We start from the raw sequence: 24627 nt of genomic DNA, 5'->3' as shown, positions 1-24627 counted from the left end.
GGAAGATCGGGAGTGTAGGGAGCATAGGGAGTTTAGGGAAGATAGGGAGTGTAGGAAGGATCGGGAGTGTAGGGAGGATGGGGAGTGTGGGGAAGATCGGGGGTTTAGGGAGGATCGGGAGTGTAAGGAGGATAGGGAGTGTAGGGAAGATTGGGAGTGTAGGGAGGATCGGGAGTGTAGGGAGGATGGGGAGTGTGGGGAAGATCGGGGGTTTAGGAAGGATCGGGAGTGTAGGGAGGATAGGGAGTGTAGGGAGGATGGGGAATGTGGGGAAGATCGGGAGTTTAGGGAGGATTGGGAGTGTAGGGAGGATAGGGAGTGTAGGGAAGATCGGGAGTGTAGGGAGCATAGGGAGTTTAGGGAAGATCGGGAGTGTAGGAAGGATCGGGAGTGTAGGGAGGATGGGGAGTGTGGGGAAGATCGGGGGTTTAGGGAGGATCGGGAGTGTAAGGAGGATAGGGAGTGTAGGGAAGTTCGGGAGTGTAGGAAGGATCGGGAGTGTAGGGAGGATGGGGGGATATGGAGTGAATGGACTCTAAGGAGGAGGACTAGGGAGGATAAGGAGTGTATGGAGACTAGGGAATGAAGGGAGAACAAGGAGCATAGGGGTGACTGTGACTGGGGCAGTACTGTACATGCGAATAGAGGATATGCACGTGATGTCAAAGTCAAAGTCAAGTTTATTTATATAGTGCTTTTTACAACAGTTGTTGTCACAAAGCAGCTTTGCAAATGTCCAAGTCCAAGCCCTGAGTCATAGCTGGTGGGAGTCACTACAGTTACCTTCACGAAGTGGCAGAAAAACAGAGGGATGTGTCGAGAGAGTGACAGCAGTACAAACCCTCTTTATATAAGGCGCCTTTCTTCATGCTAAGAGGATCTTAACCATGAGCCTTGCTGGGTTTGGCAGGGCCCCGTACGGGAAGGCCGTGGACATGTGGTCAGTGGGGTGTATTCTGGGCGAGCTGAGTGATGGACAGCCCTTGTTTCCGGGCGAGAGTGAGATCGACCAGCTCTTCACCATTCAGAAGGTCCTGGGTCCTCTCCCGCCTGAGCAGATGAAGCTCTTCTATAGCAACCCACGCTTCGCTGGTCTCCGGGTGAGGGCCATCCCGATCTGTTTACCAGTGACCCACCCTTTGTACTTCTCTGCTCCTCTCCCCTCTCCTCTCTACTCTCCTCATTACTGAAATGGTATGCACGCTTTTTAAAAAGCTGCAGAAGTTTGTACAGACATGTGCACGAGTGCGGCTGCTTGTGCTGTTCGTGCATCGGAGAGGATCTGGAGGTTGTTATGGTCCTCTGCATCTGCTGCACAGTGACACCGCAGTCACCTGAGTGCACTGAGCACAGGCATGTGTACATCTTCCAGCCCATCAGAGATCATGTTCAACTTCAACTCAACCTGAAAGAGTGTGTGTGTGTGTGTGTGTGTGTGTGTGTGTGTGACCGAACTCATTCCTGTCTGCAGTTTTGTCAAACTAATAAAAGAGGAAATTGACTGAAACGCAAACTATTATGGGTCTAACCCCCCCCCCCCCCCCCTCTCTGCCCTTGAAATTTATGTGACAGTTCCCAACGGTCAGCCACCCACAGACACTGGAGAGAAGATACCTGGGCATCATTAGCGGTTTAATGTTGGACCTGATAAAGGTAAAGCACTGTGGTGTTGTACCTGATAACATTAAAGCACTGTGTTTTCTGAGCTCAGGAGAAGGTGTCACCTGGAAATCTGAAAAAGGTTTTTTCCACTGCGGCTACATTTCGGGTGTGCTGGAGCCCAGAATGTTTACTGCCACTGGGGATCAGTAAAAAGTATAGTTGATGCAAAAGTAGCATTCTTCTGCTTTTAGAAGCCCTATTCCACCCATAAAGAATCAGCTCGTAACATTTCATGAGTTTTGTTAACCCTAGAGCGGCTTTTTCAAAATCCCCTCACAGCCCGTCCTGTCAACCGTTAAAACACTCAGCGGCTACAGAGCCGGGCTGTGGCTGAGCTAACGCCTGCACCACCCTGTGGAGGAGCTATAAAAACAGACTTCAGTCATCCCTCCACCATTAGTGCGCGTACTTCTTGTGTGCCTGAGTTGGCTTTGCAGCAGGTCCCTCGCGGGCGCTGACCGTATCTCGTTCGGCCCCTTGCAGAGCCTTCTGCAGCTGAACCCGTCTGAGCGCTTCCTTACCGAGCAGTGCTTGAACCACCACGTGTTCCAGGGGCTGCGAGCCATGGAGCGACCCGCCGTGCCCTCTCCCACGGTGCCACGCTCGTCCAAGAGGAAACCCTACCACGGGGACAACACCATACCCAGCCGGTCAGCCTCCAGCTCACGGTGCTGAAGATAGGGCCTTTACCGCACCACCGTCTGTTCTAATGATTAGATCAGTTTTCGCTTTATTGGCATTTAGCAGGGTGTGAGTAGAAAGCCAGCAAATTACGGTTAGCATCTAACCAGAAATGCAAAATAGCAAGTAGATTATGTAATGCTGAAGACAATGAATAACAGTAACAGTAAAAAGCAAAAGTAAAGTGCAAATTATGTGCATAGTGTATGAGTCCAGAAAACCGGATTTATATAATCCAAGATATATCAATGAGCCCAGCCACCTGGATTAATGTATATTGTTATAATCCAAAAACACACCCCAGGGATGGATTGTTGTAATCCAGACAGGTATAATGTGAGAAGGGACTGATCACTACCATATATACAAACGACAGTGCAAATAAGTGCAGATAGTCCATGTTCAGAGGTGTGGAAGTATGAAGGTTAAAATGCTGTTTGAAGGAGTTTAGAAGTTTCACTGCTGACGGTATGAAGCTGTTCGCTATCCTGCTGGTGTGACAGCAAAGACTCCTGTAGCGTTTCCCAGATGGAAGAAGAGTGAATAGTGTGTGGATGGTTTAAGAAATGTCCTTGCTGATGCTTTTCACCCTCCGTAGGCAGCGTTTCTGATAAATGTCCTCAGTGGAGGGTAGCCAGGCACCAGTGATGTGTCGGGCGGTGTTCACCACCTGCTGGAGGGCCTTCTGGTCACAGACTGAGCTGCTGCCGTACCACACTGAGATGCAGTCAGTCAGTATGCTCTCAGTGGTACAGTGATAGAAGCTCACTAGTATCTGGGTAGACAGGTGAGCGTTCCCACAGCCTCTCTAGGAAGTAAAGACCCTAGCACGTCTTCTTGTTCAGGGTCGAGGTGTTTAGGACCCAGGCGAGGTCAGAGAAGTGTATGGCCAGGAATTTGAAGCTATTTACACGTAGGGTGTTGAGGGCCAGGTTATTGTTGGCACACCACATGACCAGGTGCTGGACCTCCTCTCTGTAGGACGTCTGATCACAAGAGTGGAGGAGGTGTGTCTGTCAAGCCTAACAGACTGTTCTCTGTTAGTAAGAACATCCAAGGTCCAATTACAGAGAGAGGTGCTAATGCCCACGTTACTGAGCTTGGAGAACACATAGCAATGAGATAAAGGCAACAGAACGGAATTCATTAAGGGCAATGGCAGGACTATGTGCTAGAACTGGCATAGTGGTTGCTGTCTTTCAGTATATGGGAACCACTGCTTGGGCAAGGACAGATCGAAAGTGACCGAAAACCCCAGCCAGTTGTACAACACATACTATAAACACCCTCCAGATGTTCAGCACAGACTCTACACACCTAACAGCTGTTCAGCACAGACTCTACACACCTAACAGCTGTTCAGCACAGACTCTAAACACCCTCAGCTGTTCAGCACAGACTGTAAACATCCTCCAGGTGTTTAGCACAGACTCTTAAACACCCTCCAGCTGTTCAGCCCAGACTCTAAACACCCAGCCTGGGATGCAGTCAGGGCCAGCTGCTTTCCACTTTACTCAGGGTGATACTCCCATCACTGGTGGAAGGTGTGAGTGATCAATCGTGGGTTGGGGGCTCCGCTTTGATGGGAGGTTCTGTGTTACCCTGGTGAAAGTGAGCACAGAAGGGAGGGCTGAGTGACTGAAGGTGTAGTGCTGCTCGGTGTGTAGTCAGTGACTGATTGGATACCATTCCAGGTATGTTGAGGATTATCATTTTTTAAGTTGTTTGGACTCATATTTGGCTCCCCTGATCGCCATCCCCTGCTGGACCTGGATGAGCTGTGGGCTTCCTGATCTCTAGACCTAAAAGCAGCATCTTGTGCCGTTGGTAGGAGGTGAACCTCGTCCAGTTGGCAGTTTGTTAATAGCAGCGCTAAGCTCCTTTATGGCTGACAGCAGCCGGGGGAACGCAGATTACAGTGATCATGGTACATGTAAACTCACGTGGCTGGTAGAAGAGACTGCGTCTTGGAACAGAGAGTCTCGGTAACAATGAAGAAAGGGGAAATAGGTAGGAAAAGTACCACAAAATAAATAATTACTTACTAATCAACAATACTGACCAACTAAAAAAATTATTAGTTGTATAGATGATACAAATCTTGCCATTCACTTTTTTTTCTCTCCCTTGTTTTGTCTGTCTCTCTCTGTCTGTTTCACTCTTTTCTCTCCATCTCTTTACTTGTCTTTCTTTCCATCTCTTTAATTTTCTCTCTCGCTCTCCCTCTTCTCTCCTTCCTCTCCTCTGTCTCTCTCTGCAGCAGTAAGAGTTCCAGTCACCGTCGCTCCAACGGTAAAGACTGCTCATCACTGCCACGCCACGAGGACCTGCACCGCAGCACAGACAGCTTCCTGAACGGAGGCGTGATCGGGGGCGTGTCCGGGCTTGGGGGCGTGGCCGCCAGCCTGAGCCCCACACTGCACCCCAAGAGCTACCAGAGCCAGACGCTGAACCGTTCAGTGTCCTGCAACAAAGATCTAGCCAATAACAATCTGCCACACCTACTCAGCCCCAAAGACACCAAGGGTAAGACAGAGTTTGACTTCACCCTGGGCCCCAAGGGTGGGACTGCAGTGGGCGTGGCCAGTGGGCCGGATACCTCCACTGGCAAGTACCTCAAGTCATCCAAGCCAGGCCGGCACTCGTCCTTCCTGGAGGGCAAGACCAGCACGCTGCAGTCAGGCGAAAAACGCGGCCACCACGGCTACGCAGAGAGCTCCCACGGCTCCATGCCATCCTCATCATCCTCGAAGAGCGCCTCATCCTTCCTCAGCCTGTCCAAGAGCCATGGAGCGCTGAGCGACGCTAAGTCCATGGGGAACCTGGCCGAGGCGCGCCTCCACCCGGACGAGGCTGCATCTGGCTCTGGATCCGGTTCCGGATCCCGCTACTTCCCATCCAGCTGCCTGGACCTGAATGCGGCTCCGGGTAGCCCGCGGGGTGAGCGGCACGGCACATCGGAGCGCCAGGGCCACAGCCCCGCCGGGCGTGGCAATACGCGCCTGGAGGGCGGCACACTCGACTCCCGCCGCTCCTCTGGCCGGAAGAAGAACCCGGAGGAACCCAAGGCCCCCGATACGCTGGACCCCACCAGGGCAGGTGGAGTGGGCACAGGCCACGCCCATACACTCTCTGCCCCGCACGAGTCCTTCCCCTATGGCCTGGGCTACACCAGCCCCTTCTCGTCTCAGCAGCGCCCCCACAGGCACTCCATGTACGTGCGACGGGAGCGGCACAGGACCCACGGGCAGGAGACAGGACTAGTGGTGGGGCAGGGTGCGCCCACACGCGCGAGCAGCCTACAGCTGCTTTCCCCTCAGCTTCCACACCGCCCCATACCCCGACAGCCCACCGGATCTTCCAGGGAGGAGCTCAGCCCAGACCTCAGCAGGGTCAGTCTCCCTCTCCCTCACTCTCTCTCTCTCTCTCTCTCTCTCTCTCTCTCTCTCTCTCTCTCTCCCCAACACACACTCTCACCCCTCTCTACCTCTTGGTCTCTCTCTCTCTCTCCTTTCATTAAGCCTCTATATCTAATTTTCTTCTTTCTTTCTTTATATCTCTTTTCTTTTTCTTTTCTTTATGCGTTCTCAATTGTTCTTGCTTGCTCTAACTATCTATCTATCTATCTATCTCACACTCTGTCTATCTACCGATCTATTAATCCATGGATTTTATTTTTTCTGTCTCTCTCTCCTGCTCTCCTCACCTCTCTTCACCTTTGCTATGTCTTGCTCCTACAGTCTCTCATGCTGTACAGGTTCTGATTAAAGTTGCGTCATTAACGTCTCCCACTGTGTGTTTAAGCATTCCCCAGCTGTTTCCCCAGTCCCTCTGGCAGAGCTGCGCTGGCAGAGTGGCACGTCTCAATGCTCTGTCCTCATCTCTGCCTGCTGCTCTGTCACTGACAAACACATCTCACCATGCCGGAGTATTGCAGTTCTGACACCGCAGCACACACTGAAGCTACCACTACAAGATGGCATGCAGTTATCCTTTCAGAGTGAGATGTAGATTGTGGCTGCTGCGGTGTGTGTGTGTGTGTGTGTGTGTGTGTGTGTGTGTGTGTGTGTGTGTGCTCATTTGTGTATTTGCTTTGCTGCTTTCTGCCTGTATGAGGGGCCATTGCTAGGCCACACACACACACACACACACACACACACACACACACACAGAGATACACACACACACACACACACAAACACAGAGATACACACACACACACACACACACACATAATGACTGAGATTACGGATGAAGTGCAGAAGCTTAAATATTTTTATGTTTAGCATCATCCTCATCATCCTCGAAGAGTGCCTCATCCTTTTTCAGCCTAACCAAGATCCACAACTTGTCAATTACTATCAGTGACTGCCCAAGTCTGTGACATCATCAGTCTCTGGGCAGCCTGAGTCTGTCTGTGGCATCATCAGTCTATGAACAAATACAATGACATCAGAGACAGCCAGAGTCTATGACATCATCACTTTCTGGGGAGGGGCTGCGTTTATGACATCACCTGTCTCTGGGCACCCTGAGCCTGTGAGATCATCATCACACCTTGGGCTGCTTCAGTCTATGACATCATCAGGCTCTGGGCAGCTTGAATCTGTCTATGACATCACTGGTGGAGCAGCCTGAATTTGTGACATCATCAGTAAAGCCCTGTCATCAGTAAAGTCTTATGAGCCAGTTCCACTGGCACCCACACACTTCATGTTTCACAGATGTGGGAATATGCGTTGAATCCTGAATTATTCTGGTACAGGCTAATCTACTTCTCATCTGTCCAGAACAACCCTCTGCATTTGTTGGCTGATTTACCCAACTGTATCTTGGCCTTGGAGGTCTTGATGTTAGCCGTTTTGTTTGTATCTTGTGGTAAATCCTTTTTTGATATTTTTTTCCTATTTAATATTTGACACTTCTCTTCCTACATGTGGAATAGTGTTCTTAGTCTTGAACTGTTTACTAATTTTGTTTCACAGTTGGAAGTATAGTTGCAGTTCTTTTGTTGTTTCCTTGTTTTCACAGTTGTTACGTTTGCTTAACTCCATCACAGAAGGTCACAGAATGTAGATGAACCTCAAATCATATAGTTTTCCTATATGCTGTTTGACCAATTTCAGGTGAACTAGGCCATACAAAAGAATAAATTATTAGGAAAAATTAATGCATAATAAAAATAAATAAATAAATAATGCATTTTAACTACGCCAAATTAAAAGTTCATCTTTAACAACATCACATTAAAGATTCATCTTCTACTAAATCACATTAAAGACACTACATCACATGAAAGATTCACTATAAAGGTTCACACTATATTACAGCCATACAAATATGTAGCAGCAATATACTAAACAGCGTTTTCACTGTCCCTGATTCATTCATGTTCATCTTTAAACCTTTAGCTGATAAACTGCCACTGACACTGGTACATGTCCTCTTGAGCTGACAGTGACAGACTCCAGATTTATGTGCCACATTAAAAATCGACTCCAGAATTGACTGTCCCATATTTATTACTACAATTTTGCACTTTGTCTTCTCAGTCATTCTTTCAGTTTAAATCCACTGTGTTAAAGTATAGACCATCAGACCATCAGAAGCAATGCTGCTGTCCAGTGACTTATGAATACCACAAATTCACACACACACATACACACACACACACTTTCACACACACACTCTCTCACACACACACACACACACACTCTCACACACACACACACACACACACACACGCACACACACACGCATGCCCCATTCTCGTGTCTGCTTTACCTGCTGTGTGTTTGTGTTGACAGAGTGAACAGTCTCCCAAAGAGAAGCCTCACTCTCACGGCCCGATTAAAGATTCGACGAGGGACAACACTGCTCCCTTCCACTCACAGCGGCCCAAAAACGAGGTCCGAGTCGCAGGCGAGCTCACACGGACCTCCACGCTCACTTCACACATGGAGACCAGTCTGAGACCCACTCTCACCGCACACACCCACGCACACACAGGCGGTTAGGCGAGCGTCCGGGCTGTTCAGCTGCTGACGCGTCTCCCCTCTTCTCCTCTTTGCCGGATTTTGCTTTGTCCACCAGACAAGCCGACCCTTGACAGCCTACACACCCATCGACCTTTAATGTTGATATAAGTGTCTTATCAATGTCTCCTCAGCCACGTTGCTTTAGTTTACGCTTTTAGCACAATGCAACATCTCAGACAAACTTTCTTTCCTCTTTGCTCATTTTATTTGTTGATCAACGTTGTTTTCTTTCCGTGTCAATAATTTTTTTTTTTTAAATTAAATTAAAAAACTGTTCCGGTACGTTTAGGCCATGAGTGCAGGAAGGGGGATGGTGGTGGTGTGGTGGCCAGTCAGGTGCCGTAGTGTTCGTCTTCTCCTGTCCTCCAGGTGACGATGTACCACGACCCACACATGGAGGACGGAACATCGTCCAAGGAGAACAGAATCATCTACAGTGATTCGATGCCTCGACGAGTAGGCAGCTTCTATAGAGGTACTGTCAACCCTGGACTGGTCGTGAAGACCAGATATGTAAAACACCAGCACGGAGGATATCAATAACAAGCAGTCCATTATTTTCTGTGTGCGTGTGTGTGCGTGAGTGTGTGTGTGTGTGCGTATATTTGTGTATGCAAAAAAATGTGTCATTGTGTGTTATTGCATATCCTTTGTGTGGTCCAGTCCCTTCTCCACGACCAGACAACTCCTTCCATGACAACGGAAATCCAGGTCGAGGGCCAGCTGTTCCGGCAGACATGGCAGCCCAGAGCAACCATTCCAAACGCCAGACTAACTTTGACCCGTGGTGAGCCTCTTGCTGTTACCATGGCAGGATGAATGCCGCCGTGTGTGGATATCTCTACACTTCTGGAATTTTGGTGCGGTTTATATCAGCTCTGAGAAAAGGGCCCATTTGAGAACTGTTTAGAGCCCTCATCATGGATAGTTCATGATTAAGTGTAAGAGTATGAAAGCAGGGTGAATGTGTGTATGCTGCGTGTCTTGCAAGAGAGGTTGGTATCCAAAAACCTACACTAATGTCCATTCTGAGATCCTGCTTAAGCAGGTGACTTTTCCTTTACTCCTACAAAAATGTGCATTTGAAATGCATTTTTCAATTAGATAAATTGGAGAATTTTATTATTGCATGTGCGACTAAACATTGTTAGAGAAAATATCCAATCCACTTTATTCACCATGGGATAGATCTAGGTGTTATTTTTTGCAGAGCAGTGTTCATAGTGATATGTTTTAAAAATTATAGCCTGACAGGTCTTAAATTCATGTGTCTTGGTAATTGTAATTTTAGGACTACCCCTGATGCCATGGTGATGACCCAACCAGAGGCACCAAAACAGAAAGAAAAACAGGGTTTCTTCAGAGCAATAAAGAAGAAGAAGAAGAAGTCAGAGGCGGTGAGCATCTGAGGCGTACAGAGCAGCTGCTCCGCTCTGCGGTGCTCCACTTTACTCCCCTCACTTAGTGAAAGTGTCTGGAGCTGCAGTCAGAATGTGGTGTTTAGGTAAACACCTCACTACTGCTGCTGAAGGAAACTGCCACCCAGGAAGACCAACATGGGGAACAATGGATGAAATGTAGTTGGCACGAGTCAGCATATTATTTGGCTCACTGAGCCCTATTATTTCATTCATTGTTAGGAAAGGTAGCCCGTTTTCCTTTAGCGGCAGTAAGGAGGACTGCTTTGTGCCTTTATTTGTGTTGTCTCTTGTTTGCCTCGTTTGCATTTGTCTGTCAATCATTTAGCCTAGCTAACGCAGTGTGGGTGCATTTAACCAAGATACTGCCATGCCTGCATTTAGCCTAGCTAATGCTAAAAAAGGGAGCAGACCCAAAATCCTACCCTCGATGTGTTCAGAGCATTCTCCTACCCTGGAGGTGTTCACAGATGTCTTCTACCCTGGAGGTATGTTCAGAGCATTCTCCTACCCTGGAGGTGTTCAGAGATTTCTACTACCCTGGAGGTGTTCAATGCATTCTTCTACCCAGGAGCTGTGTTCAGGGCAGTCTCCTACCATGGCATATGGAGACCAAGTGTAAATCCAGGCAAGATATCTGCTGGTGGAATCTCATGCACCCTGTGTGCAAACACTGACTGTCGGGGCCATATGTTCATCTGCTGTTTTCAACAACAAAGATGTCTGTCTCTTCCCCTCAACCAATCAGGTGCTGGCCTTTGTGTGCATCTTATATTCCAGACGGAGGTTCGTGAGGGAAGGAACCCAAGCATCAAGAAAAGCCTTTTCCCCCTGTTTAACTCAAAGAATAGCTTAAAGCATAACGCCTGTGTGCTTCCTGTTCTTACCCAGACCATGGTATTGCACTCACAGAGCCGACCCTTCTCCACCTAACCCTCTGCATTATCCATGTCTCACTGAACCTCCACCGCACGCGCTTTTAGATATAAATGTATTACCTGTGGCCTTTTTTCCCTTCTTCTTTACTAAGCCATCAGTGTCATTTCATGAATGAGCAGTGTGAACAATAGGACCAGATCCACGTGAATGAGGAAATGAGTGTGGAGCAGTCCGATTTGCTCTTAGAAATGTGACCTAGACCTTTTCCTGGACCCTGCAGTCAAACAAATAATAGCTTCAAATACGCTGCCCAATTCTTTACCCAGGCTGTGCTCAGAGCTTGATCTGGTCCTTAGTGTTCGCTACATGTGTGGTCAACATCTGGGCTGACTAGCATCACCAGCACGTGTAGTGGGATGCATGGAGCCCATGTTTGTCCCCAGCAGTGCCTGCTAACGGCGGTGCTCACTTACACACTTGCCGTTCTCCACCAGTGGGGACGGTGCAGGAGAACGGGCAGAAAAGTGTGCTGTTCACACAAACTAACTCACACCCATCTAGTTAGTAAGAGGCAGGGGCTGGGTGTGTCCTGAGAGAGCAGTTAGGCCATTCACATCCCTTAAAATGTGGTTGAGGGCACTTAGCAAAACAAGCCAACATACTCTGGTTAGCCAGCTAACTCTAGCATAGTTTATTGGCTTTCTAGCTTCATTCTTGCCATACAAAAATCAATTAGCAAGTGCACTTGCTAACATGCTAGCTGGTTTGATAACCTTTAACGTTTACAATCAACAAATAATTACAGACTAACAGACAATTACTGCCTCTTGATTCCCAACTTCACAGCACGAATTCCCGTGTCAAAGTTTGAACTTTATGCTGGCTTCACACCATCTTTCTTCCTCCTCAGAAACTGTTGGTGTGGAACCACTGAATGTGAGGATTTAACTGGAATTGCATGTAATAATAGCAGAGTTTCACTGTCACAAACTGAATGTGAAGGCCCCTTCAAGCTGTGTATTCTGGATGCGAATATACCAGAGTAGCGTAGCTAGCGAGAGTTTCCGCTTCAGCATCCTTTGAGGTTGGTCTCCAGTGCGAGTGTGGAAGGGCAGATTGCGGCAGGAGTTCCCACACGCCCCCAGCCTCCTGCTCTCATGCACGAATTTGTGTTTTTGGACGGCCTATCATCGGAAGAGTACAGAGCCAATCGTTGCCGTGGTTCCCTGCGGGGGTTTTTTTTTCTGTCTCTCACTGGCATTCTGTGTGGTTGTGCGCGTCAGGTCCCGGCTGATGGACTGCAGGACCAGCTACTTCTACAGAGGCCGGTGAAATCCTCCTCCCACCACAGTAGTCGGCACCGAAACCGGGACAGGGACCGAGACCGGGACAGGGACAGGGACAGGGACCGGGACAGGGAGCGGGACCGGGACCGGGACAGGGAGCGGGACAGGAACCGAGACAGAGACAGCACGTGGCCCACAGAGAAACATGTGAATGCACAAACACAGGCAAGACAGTGCCCCCTACTGGATGTCCACAGATCCACAGCAGTACGAATCACAGTAATGGCTTCTAAAATCTTAACATTAATTTAAAGTCCAGCACAAAAAATTGCCAAAATTGGTGTCTGTTAGTTCTTATGTAAGTTCTGATCTTATGACACCCATGCACTCTTGTTTGTATGCTATTTAGATTAAATAGCAAAATTAAATGATTAAATTAGTACATTTTTTAAATAATCAATTGAAAATACATTTTCATGTTTTTGAACGGGCTTTTTATGCCCTCTGGCGTTCACCCTCTGTGTTTTTACCCGGCTGTCCTTGCAGAACCAGCCCTTGAAGTCTCTGCGCAAGCTGCTGCATCTCTCCTCTCCACCTTCTTCCAACCCGCCTGCCACCCAACCGCCGCCTCCACCTCTTCCTCCGGACCGTTCTGCTGAGCTGCTCTTCCAGCCCCACCCCAATCCCGGCCCACCCAAAGGACCCCCTCCCCCCCTCCCTGAGCCACGGGGGCTTCCTGTGGGCAGCCTCACCCCAAACACCAAAAGCCGCAAGCCCCATAACTACCCCCCTGCCAGGGCAGATGGAGTCGGGCTGGCACACCTCGGCCCTGGCTCGTGCCGAGGGGGCTCCTCCGTACCCTGACCAAATGGCTAGCAAGAGCGGGCAGAATGGCATTGGGTACGCCCGGGCCCCTCGCACCCGGATGCCAAACCTCAACGACCTGAAAGAAACGGCGCTGTAGGGCACAGCCGTGTCTCCTCCCCCTCATCAGGCCGCCTGGGGAACGCATCACCACACAGCTCATGCACAGTGATACACAGCGCCACCTCTGGCCAGAAGATGACGGTAGTCATGTCTTGATTTTGTTTTATAAAAAAAGCATCCACATTTGATAGAATTTGTATTATTGTTAATGACATATGGGTTCAGTTTTCTGTTGAATATCTTATCGACATTGATGATATGTACTATGTATTTGTATATGGAAATTTATTGGTGGGGGGGCAATCTGTGGAATAGTAAGAGCTTTAGTTTATACACCAGAGAATGTATAATTAATGTGTAATAATTCTATATTTCATGGAGATTATTTAATTAATTATGGGTGTCTTAATATTTACATTGTATAGTGCATTTTACTGTTGTAACAAAAGGTACATTGTTAGGATTATTATTATTATTATTATTATTATTATTATTATTTCATTGGACATTTTGTTTAATTACGAATCCCATGTCTGGATGCATAGGTCTCTCATACATAAACACTCTGCAGGTTAAAGATTTAAACTTTAAATTTTGTGAGGTCTCCCAGAGAACAAAGAAGTCAGGTTAGTCACGTGACTTCTTTGTGAACAGGTGAATTATTCTGTTATTTTATAATTATTATATAAATATTCCCAAACTATTCCAAGCAGATTAGCTAAACCATCAGAGGTTAATTCTTCCCAAACGATCCCAAACTAACAGCTGACATTAATGTGACATTGAAGCATCAGAGCTGTGCAGCGTCTGTAAAGCAGCTGGGCTGGGCTGTGGTGGGCCTGTCCTGAGGCGGGGGGTCTGTTGGTGTTCTGGGTGTAAGGGGTGGGGTTGTATGAATAATGGGGTGGGGCGAGTGATGCAGCAGACGGAGGGTGGTTGCGGTCTTGCTTTAGGCTCAGCTTGGCACAGTGCCGACAACCACAGGCAAACGTAGTCTCTCCCGAGCAGCGGTCCGGCTGCCCCTGCCACACTGCACCCCATCAGACTTTATATAGTGCCACACCTGGTCACATGCAGCACTGCTGCAAAGAGCTCATGGTTCTGGATGCAACAACCGTAGCAGTGTGACTTTGAGGACTGCAAATACCCATTCAACTATACAAATGTACTGCATTAATTTTATCACAGGACTTAAAAGAATAGCTGATCCAGAAAGCATTCATTAATCTGATTAATGATCAGGTAGGAATAATAAAATATGGATTAAATATACGATTCTCATGAGCTAGAGACTCAAATTAGTTTGGATTCAGGTTACAGAGAGATGTTCTGAGCAGGAGTGGCAGCAGGTGGAAAGCAGCACTGAAGTAGCAATGTCAGGGTTTCTCCATGAGTCACTGTCAGTAGAGGCAGAACAGATCAAAGCACAGGCTGTCGGAGTACATACTGGCAAAGATGTAAATCTTTAACCAGAATGCAGTCAAAGAAAAAATTATAGGATTATATATTGTATTGAAATGATTTATTTTAACATCACTGTACATGGTTTAGAGGATGTTATATAGATATATATGAGATGGATACTTAGAATATAAAGTGTAACTGAAATATTAAGAGTTATGAGAATTCTGTTAGTTTTAGGAATGGAGCAATATACTGAGAAATCATCACAAGATGACAGATTCTGGAGACCGATGTTCATTGCTAAATATTTTAATCCTTTTCAATGTATTTATTGACACATTTTAAGTTGTTATGAAAAACAATACTCAACAACATTTAATACCAGAAAAGAAATTCAAAGAGAAATTTATCTGAAAGAAAACAATTTAATAAGCAGTGTTGTTTTTTCTTTCTTTTCATTGTTTAAAGAGTGCATATTCTTTTGTTTTTTAAGTATTGTTTATCAATGGTGCACTTTAAACAGGTATTTCTCACGGGTGTTTTGTGCCAATATGGTGTTTTATAAACAATTACCAAAAGTTTTGCTTCTCTCTATACTTCTATCTTAACCATATTCAAGATAACTGGATTAAATATGGATTTTGTTTATGAACAACTCTGTAATTGGGACACATAACAGTTGTGTACAACATTGAAAAGTGCAGTGAACTTTTTTGCACCTTTAAAAGCCTTTATTATTTTACATGTCTGAATTAGGCTCCACTTTGTTTTTCCATAAGAACATTTTAATTTAAGTGAAAATTAATCATTTAAGAAATGAATACTTTAATTAATTAAAAATGAATCATTTAAGAAATGAATACTTTAATTAATTAAAGATGCACAGTCCTTGAGTTATTGTACCATTTTATGTTCCAGTGTTATTCTGTCACCATCACTAGAGTTCATATCATTGTCACACGCTGTCATATCATTCCACTGACACATAGGAATCCAGACAAATTATTGTCCACCTATATCATTATATAATTTTGGCGGCATACAGTACAGTACGTTATTATAATTAATTTCAGTTTTGTTTCTTTGTACTGACTTGAAAACTGTCAAGTCAGTTTGCCATGTGCTCAAGCAGAATGTGCCGTATGCGCTGCAGCACCCCCTGCTGGCAGAGCCATGTCATCACTGTGCCTAGTCGTTATTTGCAGAGCGAGTTGTTGCCACTGTCCAGCTACACAGTTCAAGCAATAGCAAGCTTGGGCTGCTTAACCAGTGCTAATTTACTTTCTGCGCTAAATCAAACCAGATCCAAAACCAGGTCTAGAAGCAGGCACAGAATAATTTCCAGAACCACGTCCAGAATAATGTCCAGAATGAAGTCCAGAGCCAAGATCAAAACCAGGTACAGAGACACCTTAAGAGACAGATACAAAATCATCTACCAGATCCATACCCAGATTCAGAAGCAGGTCGTGGAGCACCCCAGCACCACCCCAGCAGTGAAACTACTAAAAGAGCAAAATGGTCAAACAGATGTGTCATACTTCCGGTCCGTATCGCCAGTACAGGAAAGCTGTTATTACATCAGGTACTCAAAAAATACTTGGAATGATACTTACAGTTTAATACCTTCTTACTCATATATCCACAGCCTGCACTTACCTGGCATGTAAGAGCAGGATTGCTGATCACAGCTGCATCCCTGTCTAAATGTAAAGCCAAGGACAGGCAGGGAAAGGCAATTGGAAACACACATGGTCTCCTTTGCATCCTACAAACTGACTCCTACTGATTTTTAGTCAGTATTAGCAACATTAGCAACAGTCAGTGATATAACAAGCTAGATACTCCAGCACGTAGATATCCTAATCCCTAGATGCCCTAGTATATGCTGTCAGAATGTAATTTCTGCCTAACCTCAGCCTGGCTGCTCCTACGACAATTTGGTCATTTTGCAACTGAACGTGATTTGTTTCTACCCAATACCATGAGGAGACTAGCTTTCTGTTTTTCATATTATGTTATGCTTCATACCTCCATACCCCTCTCTCTCTTTCTCTCTCTTCTTAGAAATGTTTTTTGTTTTGTTGTTACTTTGGTGGTGTTGTTTTTGACTGCCATTAGTACATATATACATTTTTTGGTATAGGTTTTTTGTGCCAACTTTGTGTAAATTCTCTTGCAAGCTGAAACGTTTACCGACCATCAGCAATGACAGGACCACAGAGTGCTGACTGATCACCCAAAATCTGCTTTTTAAAATCTACCCTGGCAATTTGAGTCTTGAAATTCCACTTTTGAAAAAGACTATATTAGACTGTAATTGGAAAGACATCAGTATATAGGCTTGTATGAATATATACAAGCAGAAGGGGATATGTATGTTAGATATTTACTGTCAGAGGGACATGCGTGTCTGTTTTAGATATTTACTGTCAGAGTGGTGTGTGTGTGTGAGTGTGTGTGTGTGTGTGTGTGTGTGTGTGTGTGTTAGTGTGCAAAGGCACAGAAATTAAAGCTTTGTGCAGCGTATGCTTGTGCACATGGACTCTGATATGGACACATTGGTGATGACGCCACAACACATCTTTTCCTGATCTGATCTGCAAGTGTTCACACCAGTCAACTGTCATGCCGTCAGAGCATCATGTCCAGCCAGAGCAGCAATCTGATTCGTGGATATGTCCCACGGATACATTCCCGACACATCTCAGCTTCAGAGGCTGGGAGGGAGGTTGTAGTTTTTGATACAGCCCCTCACTTCACGACATACCTGAAAATCTCTGCTCAGTGAGTGTCGTCCATTTGAACATGACAGAATCACCTCATTCGTGTGTGTCACCTCTGCTACCCACTCCCTGCTCCATACCTGGCCCTCTGTTAGCCTTCATGACCCTCTCTTTGCCCTGTTCCTTCGCCTCTTTTACCCCTCCCTGCTCCTCCTCCTTGCCTCTCTGCTGTCTTGTTCATGCCCCTCTCTGTTTCCCTTCCCCGCCCTTCTGTGCAACCTCTCCCTACCCCCATCTGTTGCCCCGTTCCTACCCCTCTCTACGACCCCTTCCTGCCCCCATCTGTTGCCCCATTCCTACCCATTCTTGTGCAGGCTGTGGAGTCCTGTGAGCTCCAGGCTGTCTGGGAGAAATGGCCTCCTCTGTTTGTGTGTTTCAAATCGTCGCATGTCTGACTCAAAAAGCATTTATAATGTATATTGCCCTATAATTAATGACAAATAAAAACTATGTCCTCCCAATAGGTGACTTGCTTCATGGCTTGCTGACATAAATTTGTTTAGAAATATTATCCTTTTAGGTTTAGAATCTGGTTCAGATTCACATTACAGTTTGACGCAGTGAATTCAGTTAAGAATAATCAAAGTGTTACGGTAGATATAAACGGACACGTTCATTCTATTGACATGCATCATCGGTTTATCACTTTTAACCACACTAACTGGAGCTCAGGCAGGCTCTTACTGTGATGGCCACATTCCAATGGTGAAGGACCTTTCAGCTGCCCCTTTCAGAAGCCTGCTTCATACTGTATGTGTATGGGCTTCACAGCAGAAGATGGCTGTGCACCAGGCACATGCGCTTAATTGCATGCGCTGGACCGTTAAGTGGGTCATAAGGGGCAGCGGGTCTAAACATCATGGGGTCCTATTTGATCACGCCCCTCGTATTGTCAAATAGCAAGGTCGGTGTGCGACAACACGACTGTCTGTACCAAACGGCCTTCAGAAGCTGAGGGCGGAGCTCTGTGGAGATAAATGGTATTAGATAAGGCCATTAGGGCTGTGTGGATTATACTAATCTGGTCCCTCTGCCATTGGGGTGGTCCACCACTCCAGTACCCGGCAAGATGCAGCATGGAACACTACTTACTTCATCATTCTTCCTCCTCTTCTTCCTCTGTGAGGGTAGGTGGCCTTTGGGCTTCAGTGAGTTTTTGCTTTCATTGACAGTTAAAACTGTTAGTGTATTAACTAGTTTATCTATTATTAAATAACTATTCATATTTATAAAATAGAAATTACTAACATTACCAAAAAACATTATAAAATAAAGTAAAATATAAGTTAAAAGAGTTAAGATATTTCAACATCTGACTGATACATTTTCTTTTTGTAAATATCTGGCTGTATTACCTTGTAGGCTAGTGTGCAAATGCATTGGATTTTTTGACCAATACTAGTCACCACTTCAGAACGTTTGGTGTTAGTACAAGATGAAATATTAAGAATATTAAGAGTCTTTTCTTTCTTTCTTTTTTCTTTCAATTTTTCTTTTGTATTGCTTCCAGTTCTTACTGAAGTGCATTCACAGGAGGTGGGTGAAAATACTAGCTATTAATACTATTATTATTATTATTTCCTTATTACATGAACATAATGGCACAAATCAAGGAAAAATAATAAATTAAACCAGTGTGAAGGACAGCATGCCCAGAGTCTGTCTGCTCTGTCTGACTGTCTTCAGGAGAGTGAAGACAACGAAAGCTGGACAGCGAAAACATGCAATTGTGACTGTGACAGCAGGGAATCCTCCACTGATCTGGGCCACATCAGCACAAGATCAAACTGGGTCCAAGACCTCACCTGCATGCCAGGTGAGAGAGAGAGAGAGAGAGCGAGAAAGAGAAAAAGAGAGAGAGATGGGGAATGGCCAGAGAGAGTTTGTGTGAGAGAGAGAGACAGTGAACAGTGTTAGATGTTAAGTGAGCAGCGTGATTATGTGTAAGTATGCGTATGACAGGAAGTTCATAAGGGTATGTTGTAGGTGAGTGTCAAAGTGAGCAGTGTATGTGTCTGTGTGTGTGTGTGTGTGTGTGTGTGTGTGTGTGTGTGTGTGTGTATTTGTATGTGCGTATGCGTGTATGTGTGTATGTGTGCGTGTATGACACAAGGTTTATAAAGGTGTTTTGTGCTGGACTTTTACTTCCTCATTTTGAGACACAGACATGTTTCACCTTTTCTTTCTTCTTCTCTTATCTCGATACATTGCGATTTGAAAATCCTTTGCAGTGTCAGAATGGCATCCATGCCCTGATGTGTTTTACAATAAGAACAGTGTTTAAGATGCTCATTTTTCACCCTGCGTTTTTCTATAGCATGGAGGTCAAACAACTGAGAGCTACCAAAACACCCACAGTCTGGGCCAATTATTTAATGAAGACACAGTTAGTGAGTGAGTCTCTTAATGCTAACATTAAGAGCAAAGATGTCACCATTATTCTTAGATCTTGGCTTCCTGGATTATTAGTTCCTGGATAACAGTAAATGTCATATGGTGTCAGCATGTGCATATGTGTGTGTATGTGTATGTGTGTGTGTGTGTGTGTGTGTATGAACAGGATTGCTCCAGAACCGGCACCTTAACCGCGGTGGACTGGAAAGTCATTAATCACTTGGGTGTGGCTTCACCTGGGCTGTGTGTGGGATAAGTCATCCCTACTGCTACACAGCCAGCAGGCAGCTCTGCTCCATTTCTGCTTGATTTTTCCAGGATGGAGAGAGAGTGGTGTGGGGGATGGGAGGGTGAGAAAGAGCGATTTGATTTAGAATTTTTTTTTTAAATGTTTTTTTTTTTTTAAGTTTGAAGTTGAGAGACTAAAGATTGAATGCGTGAATGGCAGAGACTGAATGTAGGCAGATAATCCATAATCCTATTAGTTGGACTAGGACACACATTAATCCAATGCTGAGCACATACACTGAGCAGGTGTCTGTCCAGTAAAATCTGCCATGAGCACATGCGTCATGCACTTGTGATTCCAATATCAGCCAATTCAGGACATTGAACAAAATGCAAGTGCAATAATGAAATCCCATCTGTTCCTTTCAGTTCAAATGTGAACTGATACGTCTGCATGTAGTGTATCTCCTCGATGTTTTGGAACAGAAATAAGCCTTATTCTTGATTGCTTGTATTGTTTGTGATATTGCTGGTGACACATTGCAGTGAATGTCATTAATGCCCTGTGGCCAATGGGACATCTTGGCAGAGGTCTACTTCTATGTCCTCTGGCCAATGGGACAGCTTGGCAGAGGTCTACCTCTATGTCCTCTGGCCAATGATACAGTTTGGCAAAGGTCCATCTTTATGTGTGGCACAGACACAAATGCCTGCTAGAAATGACAACCTGTCAATGCCAACAGATTTAACAGACTCCCAAAATATTGCTGATCAGCTGCCTGTCTTTAAACCAGAGCTGGCCCATTGGAAATTCCCTGAGAAAGCCAAAATTTATTCTGCAGCATTGGCATTAGGCAAGTATAAACTGGGCTTCCACCGTTTTCTTGTGCTTCTGTAAGAATATAGATTAGGATGTTAGGATTTTTCTTCTCTGCAAGACCAAGTCTTAATGAGCTCTGTCAATATGGAACATTAGAGCAAAGCTCTTCGGACTAAAAATGTTTGAGCCAGGGTCAAGAATCCGTGCAGATCTTCAGAGCTAGAGCGTATAACTGTGCCCAAAGGAACCTTCCATGATTAACAAAGTTCCATTAAACATCCACTAGGTGATGGCCATGACCTGGGACTGGACCGTCTCTCCAGTTTGTAATCCACTGCTGTTCTTGTGGAGAATCAAGAACAGCAGCTTCATGTGAGCTGGACTCCTGAAACACAATCCCTTCTGGCTTTTCATCAGGATAAACAGGACCATTCCAAACAGAAGGAGCAACATGCTGCTTGTCTCCCACTGCCCTTCCGCAGATCTGCTGATCGACCGCCAGGCTGACAGACTTTATCCCATGTTTTCCATAGTGTATTTTTCACACCAGCCACAAGGAAGCAGCACTGAGCTCCATTGTAGCGGAATGTACTGATGCAGATTACTTCACAGGGCTTGTGGTAGGAACCAAGGGTCACAACACCTACAGCACAATAGCAACCATCAAGCAACACATCCTTATAGAAACTTTTAGAGCCTTTTGTGTCAGCTGCTACTGTGAACAATTCTGATTCAGTAGGGCTTCTCTAGAATGGTACAATTCTCACTCAGTAAGGTCTCTCTAGAATGGTACAATACTCACTTAGTAAGGTATTCAGAATGGAAAATTCTTCATTAAAGCTATCTGAATAGGTTTGTTTATTTTATGGCAAATTCTGCAATTTTTTTGAAGAATGGTATGGTAGAAGGCACTCTCTTAAACACTCAAAAAAGACTGATTGACAGAATTTTTCCCTCAGAATGCCCATATCACAGGCCCTTGGGCTTTGAGGCTGGATCAGTCACTCCTGACCAGATCAGCTGTTCTAATGAGGACCAGTACACAGGCTGGTTCTCCTCCTGGACCCCTAACAAGGCCCGACTCAACAACCAGGGATATGGGTGAGCGGCACTTTTCATAGAAACACTGTGCTTCTTATAGCATATCAGAATTATCTGTTTACTTCTGTATGTGAACAAACTAAAACTACTGGGTCTTTACTGACAGTCCCCAAAACACCCCCTTCATCCAATGTCTTAACACAGGGCATCCATGGCACTTTTAGAGCCGTATACTATACAAAAATAGACTTTTGTTCTTTTGTTCTTTAATTCTTTAATTCTTTAATGCGTTCTTTTGCTGCAATCAGTAATAATGCAATCAGTGACAGCACAATACTTTGTTTTGGAAACTTTGATAGATTTCAGGTGATTTAGTTGAATCTACTGACATTGCCTTATTGTATCTTGTCACATTCTCATTGTAGCAGGTAAAAACAAGTCCCAATGTATACATCAAAGAGGTTTGCCGTTCCTCCATTCCTCTATATGCTGGTATAACAATTTCTGTTTCATTCAAGAATAAAAATGCAGACTTGAGAATTAGTTGAAGACAATAACTGCCTTAATATTGCTTGTTAACGTTGACCTGCAATAAAAAAAAAAAAAAACCAGGACCAGCCTTTCTAGTCACACGAAGTCGCACAAAAAACGCACATTTTTATAGTTTTCAGTAGTGATTATATAATCACCCCACATTGTTTTACATACCAGTGTTTGAAATCTCCACCATTATATCCAAACCTTACATTATTCAGTATATGCAAATTGAGAGCCATCATCATGCAAGCTGAAGCTGTCCCATAAGGACATTTTCCTTTTTAAAAAAAAAAAAAAAAAAAAAAGATGATCTCAACTCACACCATCAAACACCTGCAAGACAAAATTGCATAATACTGTCCTTGGTGGTAAGATAACGAACCTTGCTTAGCCACACAATTCTCAAAGAGGCTTTCAATTCTTTTAAAAACAATGATCTTTCTCAATACTAATGTTTCCCAATCTTTCCCAATACTAAGTTATTTCTAACGGGAACAGTCCAGAATGATCTGCCTTGGGCTTGCACAGAAACCATCTGCTCATGCAATATATGCAAGCTCTTCAGAGGCTTCAGGACTCAGTGGGTCTCAGGTGGATCTGTAAATGAAAGCACTGAGAGACAGTTTCTCTGTTCCTCATTTCACTCTCACATGTGTGTTGAAGTTGTGCCTGGCTGTCCAAGTACCAGGACACAAGCCAGTGGATCCAGACTGATCTGAAGGAGGTGAACGTGGTGTCAGGCATCCTGACGCAGGGCCGCTGTGACGCTGATGAGTGGATCACCAAGTACACCGTGCAGTTCCGCACCAACGAAAACCTCAACTGGGTCTACTACAAAGACCAGACCGGTAACAACAGGGTGAGCAGAAACATTCATCAGGCAGGGGAAATTAGAATGGTACCAACAGGGTTGACAGAAACTGACATCAGACACAGGAAATCAGAGCAGCAACGACAGGGTAGACAGAAACAGATGTCAGGAAACCTTTCACCAGAAGTAATATGAAGAGTTTCTCAGAGGTTTAATGCATTAGACTGAAATGTGAACACTGTCACTGTATATAAATTGTCTGAATGCATGATTTGGATTGCACTTCAAAGCTGCTTCACTACTTTTCCAGCCCCAGGCCTGGAGCCCATTGTAAGCACCACAGTTTAATGTTTTAACAGGCAGTAAAACATTGGACAAGGTTCAAATGAGTTCAGTCATAATGTGCTTGACCAAGGAAAACGTTTAACTATTTAATGCACAACCACCCTACACTCTGTGTGTGTGTGTGTGTGTGTGTGTGTGTGTGTGTGTGTGTGTGTGTGTCTGTGTCCTCCTCATAGGTGTTTTATGGGAACTCAGACCGCTCGTCCTCTGTCCAGAACCTGCTGCGGCCACCCATAGTGGCGCGCTACATACGCATCATACCCCTAGGCTGGCATACGCGCATCGCCATGCGCATGGAGCTGCTTCTCTGCACAAGCAAATGCATCTGATGCAGCTTGCAGCCAGCGAACACCGCCCAGCCCGTTACCTGCTCGCTGCCCCCTTTCCTCAACAGAACCCTCTAGCTGTTCTCTGCCTCAAAAAACATTTTATTTAACTGTTTTTAGATGTGTATTAAAAATACAACCTCCCCATACTAGGAGACCCCTTGTGTTTTATTAAATTCTTTTTTTGTTGTTGTTGTTAAAAAATGAAATAGATTGAAAAGCTTTTCATGTCTTTAGAAGGACAGTATTGGGGTTTGATAGAGATTCATTCTAGTTATGTACTGAATGTAAATACTCATGTCTTTATCACAGTTTGACAAGACTGACAAATGAATTCTGGTTTTCCTCTTAAACCTATGAAACCATTGAAACTATCAAAACAACATCCAGCAACAGTAAATAACATACAACATACAGTAAACTCACCCTAGAATTTTCACCTGATTTACACAAAAGTTGTGTCAAAGTACTCATAAGAGTCTGAAAGTCAAAAGGTTTGACCTTTGCAAATAGTATGGCTACCATATGCCAATCAGCAATCCAAGGACATAATTTTATTTACTTAAACAGGGCTTCAAATTTTATGACATTTGAAACACTTATTCCTATTAATAATACAATTAATTTTGAGGTCACTGACTACATTTGGTGTTTGTGTCAATAGAGTGTGCTGCAGTTTGCAGATAACTGTTTCTCAGCAGCCAATGGTCCAATGAAGCTGAAATTTAGCATACTGTCTCTGAGCACATGCTGGTTGAGGGCTATATAAGGATGACTCAATAATTGAAAAAACAAGGTCACCATCAGCCAATCAGCTTTCCGTGGGCATCTGACATGCTTATCATCAGCTAATCTACATGTGCACAACCTGAATTTTGTGTGCAGGTAAGTCATTTTTACAAGCCTATGAAGTTGATAACGATTGGCCAATGGGGCCAATGGGGCCAATCCCCCACCCCAAAATAGTGGCACTATAAGACATAAAACAATTATTTGAAAAATGTAAATTTGTGTCAGTCATTTCCAACATGTGTTAAGAAACAA

The 24627-nt window shown here is 45.0% G+C and overlaps 2 protein-coding genes across 2 annotated transcripts in view; both read left to right on the top strand.

The window, feature by feature from the left end:
• Window positions 1-13757, top strand: part of cdkl5 (cyclin-dependent kinase-like 5) — a 36774-nt gene extending 23017 nt beyond the window's left edge. Inside the window, 12 exon segments of the mRNA XM_027011418.2 lie at window positions 911-1100; window positions 1573-1653; window positions 2146-2312; window positions 4604-5735; window positions 8151-8252; window positions 8751-8856; window positions 9045-9168; window positions 9673-9778; window positions 10580-10696; window positions 11962-12189; window positions 12511-12750; window positions 12752-13757. Of these exon segments, the coding sequence (XP_026867219.2) occupies window positions 911-1100; window positions 1573-1653; window positions 2146-2312; window positions 4604-5735; window positions 8151-8252; window positions 8751-8856; window positions 9045-9168; window positions 9673-9778; window positions 10580-10696; window positions 11962-12189; window positions 12511-12750; window positions 12752-12928 (2770 nt within the window). The 3' untranslated portion in view covers window positions 12929-13757.
• Window positions 13758-18019: 4262 nt separating this feature from the next.
• On the top strand, window positions 18020-23732 carry rs1a (retinoschisin 1a). Its single transcript, XM_035520694.1, has 6 exons — window positions 18020-18208; window positions 18592-18617; window positions 18768-18897; window positions 21483-21624; window positions 22765-22960; window positions 23434-23732. Exons 1-6 carry the CDS (start codon window positions 18151-18153, stop codon window positions 23584-23586), a joined length of 705 nt encoding a protein of 234 aa, XP_035376587.1. The 5' UTR covers window positions 18020-18150; the 3' UTR covers window positions 23587-23732.
• The last annotated feature ends 895 nt before the right edge of the window (window positions 23733-24627 follow it).

This window comes from Electrophorus electricus, chromosome 21, assembly GCF_013358815.1.
Source record: "Electrophorus electricus isolate fEleEle1 chromosome 21, fEleEle1.pri, whole genome shotgun sequence".
Lineage (NCBI taxonomy): Eukaryota > Metazoa > Chordata > Actinopteri > Gymnotiformes > Gymnotidae > Electrophorus > Electrophorus electricus.
Note: the sequence above shows the minus strand (reverse complement) of the source record. Positions and strands in the feature narration are given on the sequence as shown.

What these genes read in the sequence shown, in the direction of transcription:
- rs1a (XM_035520694.1), top strand. Translation starts at nt 18,151, where the DNA reads ATGCAGCATGGAACACTACTTACTTCATCATTCTTCCTCCTCTTCTTC. An exon ending in CCTCTTCTTCCTCTGTGAGG is followed by an intron (nt 18,209 to 18,591) that starts GTAGGTGGCCTT and finishes TATTGCTTCCAG; the next exon opens with TTCTTACTGAAGTGCATTCA. An exon ending in CTCAACAACCAGGGATATGG is followed by an intron (nt 21,625 to 22,764) that starts GTGAGCGGCACT and finishes TGTGTGTTGAAG; the next exon opens with TTGTGCCTGGCTGTCCAAGT.